The sequence below is a fragment of the Galleria mellonella genome, unplaced genomic scaffold (genome assembly GCF_026898425.1).
Source record: "Galleria mellonella isolate WM207_F2 unplaced genomic scaffold, CSIRO_AGI_GalMel_v1 utg40, whole genome shotgun sequence".
NCBI classification, from domain to species: Eukaryota; Metazoa; Arthropoda; class Insecta; order Lepidoptera; family Pyralidae; genus Galleria; species Galleria mellonella.
The window spans coordinates 1896217-1907169 of record NW_026442094.1 but is presented as its reverse complement, the minus strand read 5'-3'; the positions used below and the strand labels follow the sequence as shown (position 1 = coordinate 1907169).

The 10953-nt window shown below is 34.3% G+C and overlaps 2 protein-coding genes across 4 annotated transcripts; both read left to right on the top strand.

Annotated features, from left to right (window-relative positions):
- Positions 1-145: 145 nt before the first annotated feature.
- LOC113522162 (regucalcin-like) lies at positions 146-4905 on the top strand. Of its 2 annotated transcripts, none has more exons than XM_052898061.1 (6): positions 146-394; positions 1333-1492; positions 2691-2858; positions 3216-3434; positions 3946-4061; positions 4475-4905. In XM_052898061.1, the coding sequence occupies exons 1-6, from the start codon at positions 308-310 to the stop codon at positions 4712-4714; spliced, it is 990 nt and encodes a 329-aa protein (XP_052754021.1). In that variant the 5' UTR covers positions 146-307; the 3' UTR covers positions 4715-4905. The 2 variants fall into 2 exon arrangements, with proteins under 2 accessions (XP_052754021.1, XP_031770672.2); XM_031914812.2 differs by having other exon boundaries at positions 2661-2858.
- A 1232-nt stretch (positions 4906-6137) lies between these two features.
- On the top strand, positions 6138-10738 carry LOC128201350 (regucalcin-like). 2 transcript variants are annotated; one of them, XM_052898062.1, is made up of 6 exons: positions 6140-6285; positions 7165-7363; positions 8455-8652; positions 9296-9511; positions 9739-9854; positions 10445-10738. In XM_052898062.1, the coding sequence occupies exons 1-6, from the start codon at positions 6220-6222 to the stop codon at positions 10691-10693; spliced, it is 1044 nt and encodes a 347-aa protein (XP_052754022.1). In that variant the 5' UTR covers positions 6140-6219; the 3' UTR covers positions 10694-10738. The 2 variants fall into 2 exon arrangements, with proteins under 2 accessions (XP_052754023.1, XP_052754022.1); XM_052898063.1 differs by lacking the exon at positions 8455-8652 and having other exon boundaries at positions 6138-6285.
- The last annotated feature ends 215 nt before the right edge of the window (positions 10739-10953 follow it).

Sequence of the window (10953 nt, the reverse complement as noted above, 5' to 3'; positions counted from 1 at the left end):
TTTATTTTTTTATTCTGCTTTTGTATTGAATGTTTCAGTATAAAATAAAGATTAATTAAAAAACATTTCCATTATAAAGTATTTCTATTACTTGTTTGATAATTACTATTCAGGCGTTATCATTCTTTTTCCTTTTATAAATGATATCAAGTTTCTAGCGACGCTAAAATGTCTTTTTTTTACAAACTTCTATTGTTAGAAAAGCTGGAATCGATTTTAGTTGTTCATTGTCACTGTCGCAAACTATGTTTGTGTGATCAAAATAGGTATATCTTGGATACATTAGGCATATAACAAAATCAACATAATGTTAAATTTTTTGTTTTTATTATTTACCGTGAGTAAAATCAGTGTTGCAATAGCTGAGGATTCAAAACATTACAAAATTTCAATGGTAAGTCCTCATTTATGTAATTTAGACTCGATAAGTAGATTTATTTGCACAAAAAAAAGATACTAACTTCAATCGGCAAAACCAGTTATTTTTGTTTAAAACATTACTGGGCCCATTTTATTAGGATGTCTACAGATCCTACTTAAAAGTAAGAAAATATCCATTTAGATAAAAAAAAGTAATGTTCTGATTATAAATGACTGAATTCTGAGGCAACCAACATAAAAAAATACCTACAAATGAATTGGGGCCCTCCTTTTTTTAAAGTCTGATAACAATAATCCTTGAATCAGACATATAAGAAAAATATGTTTCAATTTTGAAGACTTACTATTGATAGAACATTAATGCTTAACAAACTGGTTAACGTCCTACTCCTGGGTCCTATACTCAGCAGTCAAATGTTAACCGGTTTGTTTTTTCTTATATATTTATGTATACAGGTGAATTCAAAATTATTAGAAAACCTAAAAGGGATTGCCTTACCAATGATAGTGAATATTTTCCCCTGAAGAACATGAGTCAATGTACGATGAGAAATATTAAAGTTCACATAGAAGGATGCGTATAGCTTTTAGTACCAAATGTTCATAACTTTTAGGCGGTTTGGACTGTGTGCTTGGGGGAAAAATTCAATATGACTATTTCTTTTTAATTGACGATAATGAAATAGTAACCCCGTCTGCGCTGACGATATACGCTGGCGGGGCACCAGTGAGAGATGACATGTGAGTTACCCCATCGTGATGAATACACCTGAAATTCAACACAATGGTTTTTAGGGGGAAGTCGACCTGTCAGGGTATATTGCTAGCAATGGGACTGGTAATTTGCATTATTAACAATCCCTTCCCCTCAATATCACTACTTGTAGGATGGTTTAGGTTTCAACCTCTACATAATAAAAAAAAATTATATATTTTTGTGTTATTATAAAGGTATCTTCAAACGACAATCCTGACAAGCCGGCTATATTTAATCATGCCGAAAGCCCGGTATGGGACCCGCGTTCGCAGAGCCTCTACTTCGTGGACGTACACCTTCAGAATGTGCATCGACTTGACTACACTTCGGGCAAGATATACACTAAACACATCGGTTAGGTTTATATTCTACATGTAGCACACTACTACATAAAAAAATTATTAGTTTTAAATAAAATAATAAGTGTGTGCATAATTTAATTAAGTATATGCTAGTGATGATTGATTGATGACTTGGTTTCACAAAATAAGAGAGCACTGATGCCTATATCACATGTGTAAAACCTAGTTTGAGCATACAGGGTCCTCACTTTACAAGGCGCCTTAAAGCAATTGCTGTTTAGCGATAAGACCGCCTACCGTTTCATATTTATCTTACATTTGTATAATTAAGTTTCGTTAATATTATTCTTTTTGTTTGTGCACATATTGTTAATCTTTATAACTAGTATAATTTGTAATTTATAAACTCAATAAACGATTATTATTATTATTATATATTTTTAGACTGTATCTCGCAGCTCTTCCGAGTGCGTGAAGGTATTTTTTTTTTAAATATATTTTATCTTGAATACGGTCTGGTATCAAATTTTATTTGAATCCATTCAACAGTTAAACTGGGGACTGCTATATTTTTCATTACAGCAGCATTATATAAACTCGAATGAATAATTTAGCTAATCAAAAGTTCGCGTTGTATGTTTTATGGTTTCAAGAATCGGAAATTAACGCGATCAGGATTTCTATCAGGTTACACCAGCCATGGTCACGAGTAGACTGCTGCAGTGTTGTCATATTTGCTTTCGAGACAAAATTTTTTTTTTCTAACCACACTGTCCCACATCACACAAATTGTGTCACTACATTGAGAATTTCTGTCCACCACACTGAGCATGTATTTATTCGTAGCAGAGTAGTCATATTATTCACAATGATATACATATATATAAATTTCAAAGTAGATAATTCCAGTTTCATAAATTTTTTTTCAGGATATGGTCTTTCTTTAATAGATGATGATGGAATGGTAACCCCGCCTGCACTAACGGTATACACACTACACTGGCGGGGCACCATTGAGGGATGATAGGTGAACATGAAAAGACAGTTAAGGTCAGTTAGCCCATCGTGATGAATACACTTGGAATTCAACACGATGGTTTCCAGAGGGACCACGTGGAGGTCGATCTGGTTGGATATATTGCTAGCGGATATATAGCTAGGAGACTAAGGATCCCATTACTCTTAGTCTCCATTATTAACAATCCCTCCTCCCCCCTCAGGATATGGTCAAGTGAATGTAGTGTCTCTAGTGTCGGGATCCCGGCGTCTACTAGTGGCGGTGAGGTCTGCGTTGTATCTTCTCGATTGGGATGTGGAAGGCGACAACGCGCTCCGGCTCATCACGACCCTGGATGAGGGACTACCAGACAATGTCATCAATGAAGGCAAACCAGACGCTGAAGGAAGGTTTTGGGTCGGTATGTTACATGACTCAGTCTTCGTATCATAAAGTCGATAACATTCGAGTAACACCTCAGATGTTGCAAGCGATCATAGGTAGCGATTGTTACTTACTATATAAATAAATAACTCAGAACACACTTAAACAGGAAGAGAACTCATTGAGAAAGAAAAGAAGGAGAGGGAGAAAGAAAAGGGCACAGATATCTATATATATAGACAGAGATAGAGAGTAAGGGAAACAGGAGAAAGAGAGCTGTCTAGTTCCAAAATAAATATTGCTTCTATAACTGAGTGGTACCTTTTACTTTAATTTCTTTTTGAAACATTGATGAAATATATTTTTAATAGTAATCAATTCAATTATTTTACAGGTACAAAAGGCTATCAAATATTTGAAGACGTACTTAATGATAAAGCAACTTTGTACAGTATCGATCAGAACAATTTTAGAAATCCAGTAATCCACCTTCGGCCGATTTCAATCTCCAACGGATTAGTTTGGGCACTCAATAACTCAGTAATGTACTATATAGATTCCCCCACCATGAAAATCGAAGCATTTGATTTTGACATTCAGAAAGGAGAAATAAGTGGGTACCTATATTTTATTAATAAACAATTATTATAATACATTCTGCGCACAAAAATCGAATCTGAAACCTTAATTCCCAAAGGTATCATTTATTGTTTCATTTTCGATAGATGTGTTACTAATCTATCAATGTACAGTAAAAGTATTGTCTCTAAAAAAATATTTTAACATTCAAAATATGCCAAAGGTAATATGCAATTTTAAAAAGATCTATAGGAATGTTGGAAATATTTACAAGGCAAAAAGTTAGTCAAAATAGCAATAATTATTCTCTGATTGGAAAGAAGTAGAGATCCTAAAAAAGAGACTAAGCATGGGATTCTTCAGAAAAGTGTTAAAGAGATTTCTTCAGGGCTGGGAACGCGCGCGTATTACCCCTGGTATTGCAGGTGTTCATAGGCTACGGTAACCGCTTACCATCATCATCAGGTGGGCCTTATGCTTGTTTGCCACCTCAGTGGTATAAAAAATAAGAGTCCTTTATTCTATTATTTTATTTATTTCTATAGGCGGTCGGCGGACTATTATAGACATATCGAACTACGGATATGAAGATGCTATACCGGATGGAATGACCATTGATGATGGGGGACACTTATGGGTGGCGATTATGTTTGGTGGCACTGTAAGTAAAATTTCCTTTTAATTCAAACTTATTAGTGTCAAACTCATTTTGTTTAAAAAGTCTGCCTCGTTATCTTGGTATGACAATTACATTCCCATGTGTAAGAATGAAATTAATGTTTTAAGGAAGGAATCCTTCCACCAGGTGGACCGTCAGCTTGTTTGCCATTCTAAGTTTCATAAAAAAAATCGACTCGGAAACGTCGAAATTGGTGTATAAAAACAAAAGATTCGCCGTGAAGGTATAACCTTCTCGTTTTTGAAGTTGGTTAAAAAAGGAATAATATGAAAGATAATATGCATAGAAAGAAAGTGAATACCCAAATGACTAGATACAAACACAGGAAAATTGTGAAAGTATATATTTTTTTATTTATTCTATAAGAAATAAGTAATGGAAAGACGTTGCCTTAGGTGTTACACATCGACCCAGATGCCAAGCTAATAATCCACAGCTACAAGTTACCGACTTCCCGAGTGACCTCCGTCGCATGGGGAGGGCCCAATTTAGACGAGCTCTTCATTACAACCGCTCAAGACAAGGTAAAAATAAATGCGGAACCATTAGAAGGCGCCATTTTCACAATTAGAGACACAGGCAGACGCGGTGTGTCACCTAACTACTTCCAATTTGATAAAGCTAACACATATTAAATGTTTTGTTTTAAACTTAATTAAATTAAATAGGTATTGTTGTTTAATGTTATAAACGTTGTCCCCAATTATTGTTTTAAAAGTAAACTTAATTTTTAGTTTTTATTTTTTATAAAAAATGAAATAAAAGTCTAGCTCGTTGGTTTTTACTTATTCTGTATAGTTTTTGTTGCTTCACGTACTGTCAAATACCTAAGGGATTTTGTAATTATTTGTAAAAACCTATTAGGTAGTGATTTATTTTATAATCCTAAATTATTTTTATACAATTCTAATATTTGTATCTAAATCAATACATATAAAGATTCACATTATTTATCAAAATATTTTCGAAGTTTTAATTTACCTAACTGCTATTGCATGTTTTCATGAAAACATGATGGAACACACAGCGTGTTATCATCACGTACTGACTACTGAGTAATATAAATGTCATGTAATTGGCTAATAAGCATAGAACCATCAAGTACGTTCACAAATAAATAAGTTAAAAACCGCATCTATATATTGTTTACACTAGTAGTCTAGCCTCACTTAGCGTTTCAAACACTAAGTTTTTCTAAAAAAAAGGTATATTTATTTTATGAATTCTTAATCATTATCAACACTATTACGACTACAGTTAATAAGTTAATTAAAATTTCTTTTAATCTTGATTACTTTAAAATTATTATTCACTAGTTGTTTCCTACAACTTTACCCGTTTGAATCATTATATGTTTTAAGTTATAATATAATTTACCCGTATTATTACATTCAGATTCGTTTAGGTGTGATTTAATAACAAATATTTAATAATTTGATGCCTGCAGAAATTAAACCCGGACCTAATTTACGCAAAGAGAGTGGTGGGTAGGTTCTTTTTTTAATGGATGATAATGGAATAGTAACCCCACCCGCGCTATCGGTATACACCGGCGGGGCATCAGTGAAGTGATAGGTGAGGATGAAGTAGGTCAGTTAGCCCATCGTGACGAATTCAACAAGAATTGTCCACGATGGTTTCCAGGGGGAATCACGTGGAGGTCGACCTAATAAGATATATTGCTAACAATGGGGCTGTCAAACTCCACTGCTAACAATCCTTTTTCCCCCGTGGTGGGTAGGTTACCCTCCACTATCTCACGCCTCCGTGAGTTTATAAACCTGATATTTACTGCAAAACATGGACTAGTTAGAAACTGACTCTGACAGCTGTATTTGGAATTCCAGTTTTGAGAATATTTGTTTATAAGTATTTCATTTATAAATTAAATACTTTTCATTATTAACTAATAAATGAAATAGGTACTACCTATGTACCTAACAACATAACAATTGAAAAATAACGTCATCGTGCTATTGTACTATTTCACGATTAGTCTCACACCTCCACGGTACTAATTAAGTCTAATTACACCTGCATGCCGCATTATAAACAACATAAACTTACAGGCTCCAGCAAATAAAAGAACCCTGGTCTTCATGGAAAGGTTTTGATGTTACAACATTTTTAAGCAAAAATAATGTTGTATCGAGCAATCACAGTATTATTTTTATCAACATTTTATATCAAATTTGTTTCATGTAAAGTAAGTATTCAATTAGTAATATATTAAGTATATAGACGGATTTAATTTGTTATACGCCAGTGACGGTCTTAAGAGGAGTCTTGGTCGAGCGGCGTTCGAGGGCGCCTGGTTCAAGAAGGGCACCGTGGTTTAAAAGGGGTGCCGAAGTGTAAGAAAAGTATCTTTTTTATCGTCATGGGGAGGAGCACCATCATAAACTTGGCTCCAGATAGGCTAAGTTTAGCCTTAGATAAGTAAGTAAATTGAAGTAAATTAAAGAAGTAAATTATGTTAGGTGATCATTATAGTTCTTCAACGTTTCTTTCGATCCTTAGGCATATTTCGGGATTTTTATCAGTAGTCGTTTGTCAATGACAGTCCAAAGCTGATGTTAGAAAGGTCAATTTCTATTGTCATCAGAGTTATTGAAAACATAAACTGGCCAGGGCCCCTAGACAAATCGTTCTATCAACGAGAACCAGGAAAAGCAATACGACTTTACGCAGTTAATACCATGCCTAGGTATCAATCGTAATGTATCATTATTGCTGTGTGGTCCCGGGATAGAATAGGCTACCCCTTCCTTTCCCGTGGATGTCATAAGAATCGACTAAGGGAGGGCGAAGGATAGGCAGCAGCATACCTCTTAAAACATCTCTAAAGCCTAACAGCGGTTGCCAACCCGTCTGCCAAGCGTAGCAACTACTGGAAAAACCCCCTAAGGGGGAGGCTTATGTTAAGCAGTGAACAGTTAAAGGCTGATATGATGATGAATGTATCATATACCCAATTACTTATTGTTTTTTCCTGAAAGTAGATTCCTACTCCTGAAACCTAATTGATGTAGATATATATAAATTTCTGTATGAGAACTTAAATTTATATTAAACTTAATTCTAGTTTAGCACACTATACCCTGAAGAGAAGTATCTGAGGGATATCAGTTACAATGTATTTGCGTATACAAACTTGACGTTTACACATGCCGAGAGTCCCGTATGGGACTCTGAGACCAATAAACTGTATTGGGTGGACGTTCTCAATCAAGATGTGCACGTGTTGGATTATTTCACTTGGCGTCACACCACCAAACATATTAGTAAGGATATAAGAAGTTATATTTATAAGATTAAGGTGTAAGTTTTTGGATATCACGCTATTGCTTGATTTTGGCCCGTTATAGTTCTGTTTCACCTTGTAAATAATAAGTGCTCAGTTTTTTTATGTAACTTAGAATGGCAAACAAGCTAATGGCCTACCTGATGGAAAGTGTTAACCGTCGCCTATAGACATGAGCATAACAGAGTATACTGTTTCACCCATGATACCCCCATGCGTTGCCATTCCTTAGGACTCAGGTCCTATGTACCCTGTAAATGCACTGCCATATCCTTCAAACCGAAACACAGCCATGCAAACACAACTGCTTCACAGTTGAAACACGAATGAGACAGAGGTGCCCAAGCAAACGACTTTTGTTCAGTCTCCCTCTGGTCTGGTGTTCAGTTTACCTCACTACTGCTTATAAGTTCGAGGCTCAGATTATAGTACGTATACGTAATTTTTTATCAAGTCTTATACCCATTTGGATTTTCTTACACTTGAGAAATTAAGAAATTAGGGACTACAAATAATAAATAAAAAAAAATCATTGTATATTTTTAAGATAGTAGGACGAAATAATGCCTATTATGTGCTTTTATGTATATTTTTTTTTAATGGATGACAATAGAGCGGTTACCCCGCCTGCGCTAACGGTATATGCTGACGGGGCACCAGTGAGAGAAGATAGGTCAGAATGAAGATGTGATGTACTCATTATAGCATAGACCGCAAGCCCCCCGTTACAGGCCACTTCTCTGAGTGACGTTCGAGTGGGTGGTCGTGTATGTCGCATTGTAACATATTATTGTTTATTATTTCTACTACTTACTAGGTCAGGTAACCTATCGTGATGAGTACACCTAAAATTCAACACGATGGTTTCTAGTATATTGCTAGCAATAGTCCGCATTACTAATAAACCCTTACCCCCTGCTCTTATATTGAAGTACATTATGAAATGAATCTAGATATAATAGCTGTAAATCTAATAAAGAAAAAAACACTGTAATTAGATAATCATTTAGTACCAACATAATAAAAAGAGTATAAGCATTCTCTATATGATAATTCTGATTATTTACATAGGTTATGGTGAAGTGAACGTGGTAGTGCCAGTAATGAATAGCAGTCGGCTGCTGGTCGGCGTCAGGGCAGAGGTGTACCTGCTAGATTGGCAGAAACACGGCGACGCTGCGCTTAGATTAGTCGCCGCCATCGACCAGGGCAAACCGGACAATGTTATCAATGAAGGCAAAGCAGATGCAATGGGAAGATTTTGGGCCGGTCTGACCTTTTGTATTTGCCAAACAATTTCTTTAGAGCATAATATATATAATTACTAAAGCGAGCAAGCTGTCCACTTTAATGAAAATGGTAACCATAGTCTTTAAATATGAACCTGTGTCATGGACTTATCGCATTTTAAAACAACTTAGTATAGCAAACAAAATAATGCCCAACCTGATAAAAGACGCTTACTGCCGCCTATGGACATAAACAACATCCTAAATATCATAGATTATTCTGTGATGAGATTATATCATATCCTTACATGAATACATTTAATACATACGAGTTATGCCTCAATCATCCAAATCAAATTTCTATTTGAATAGTCATTATTAGTATCAAAATCATTAGCATTCTGTGATTTTTCGACCCGTGTTTCTTTAGGAAAAACAATCAGTTTCATTTATAGAAGACTCCTTTAAAAGAATAACAACGATTTCGATTTAAACTTGTCTCTTAAAGTGAATCCTGAGACGATATTTCTACAAACCTATCTCTTAACTTTATATTTTAATTTAATAGATTCGCGAAATCATAAACTATATTTACATTTCGTTGTAGTATCAACCAGAAATTTTAATTTTAAAGATTAAGAAAGAAAAGACTCGATCCCATTGTGTGTTTGTTTTTTTTACAGGGACAAAGGGCCCTCAGCGTGGGGACAAAGTGGCTCAAGACGAAGCTGCTCTATACAGTTTAGAACAGCCGTGGTACACCGCCAGAGTAAAACTAAAGCCTGTCACCATTTCTAACGGACTAGTCTGGGCCCTTAACGACTCCGTTATGTACTATATCGATTCCGAAACTAGGAAAATTGAAGCGTTTGATTTTGAAGTTAAAACTGGTCATATAAGTAAGTCGATAAAGGCATAAATATTATATATAAAATATATGTATATCTCACTGAAGATTTCCTGATAATAAACAGGTATTCTTGCTAAGACTAACGTCGGGATAATAACGTTGGGATATTTTTATTATTTTAAACATAGAAAAATATAAAATAAAATTTTTAATATAATATTTAAAATTACTATGTTACGAGTACTTTATGACAATTAATTGTCTTTATACTAACAGGCAATCGACGCACAATTTTAAACATAAAGGAATATGGTTATAACAAAGCCATCCCTGACGGTATGACGATTGATAAGGACGGCCTACTGTGGGTCGCTCTTATGTTCGAGGGATCAGTAAGTATTAAGATAAATACATCAAAACTGTAAAGCACGGAAGAATAGCATGCCAATAATAAAATTACTCAAATATCAATTAACAGTGGTTTGCACATGTCTTCATATAATGCAAATCCTTGTACAATAATTAATGAAATTATAAAATATTAAAACAATAATCACATCAATTACAACCACGCCTATGACGAGTCTGGATATGTTTTGTAAGAAGACAGGACACCTGTCCTGTCTTACTTTTAGTTTGTATTTTCCATACGGTAATTGAATTTATGTATTTTTTTACACTTTTTGTATTTTTTTTTTAAATTAAACATAAGTGTTATTCATATAGTTCAATTTAGAAATCAGGCAAATAATTAATTTTTTTTATATGCAACTGACAGCCCACCTGATGGAAAGTGGTATAAATACACATAAATGAATTCATTTATGTGTATTTATGTATAATCAGAATTTCATGTTTTGGAATAAACTTATGAAAACAAATCTAACAGACAAATCTAATTATATATGTAAATGTAATAATATATAGATAGATACGAAGATATATAAGAATACCTATACTTATATCACATAAAATTTATCAGGTAATCCGCATCGATCCAGAATCGAGGACTATAATAGAAAAGTACAAACTGCCGGTATCTCGGACGACGTCCGTGACATGGGCGGGGCCGCAACTTAACCACCTGATCGTCACTACCTCCAGACGCAACATATCCCCAGACGAACTGAGCCGTGAACCACTCTCGGGTGCCATATTTATTTTGCATCAGACCGGAACTCGAGGTGTCCCCATTTATAAGTTTGCTTTCGACAATGCTGATTGCTATTAATATTGTGACTTATTTGTGTATCTAAAATATATGTAATGCTTTTTTTTTGTTTTTTTCAAATGGAATTAACTTTTTCGTTAGATTTTTTAGTAATTAATAATTTAAAATTTGAAACAAATTATAATTCATAAAAATTACTTAGAATAATTAAGGTTTAATTATTATATTAATTATTATATAATAAAATGATTATTTAATTACATACTTATTCTAAATATTGGTTACTATTTACATTGGTTACAATCAGTCAGCGCTACAGA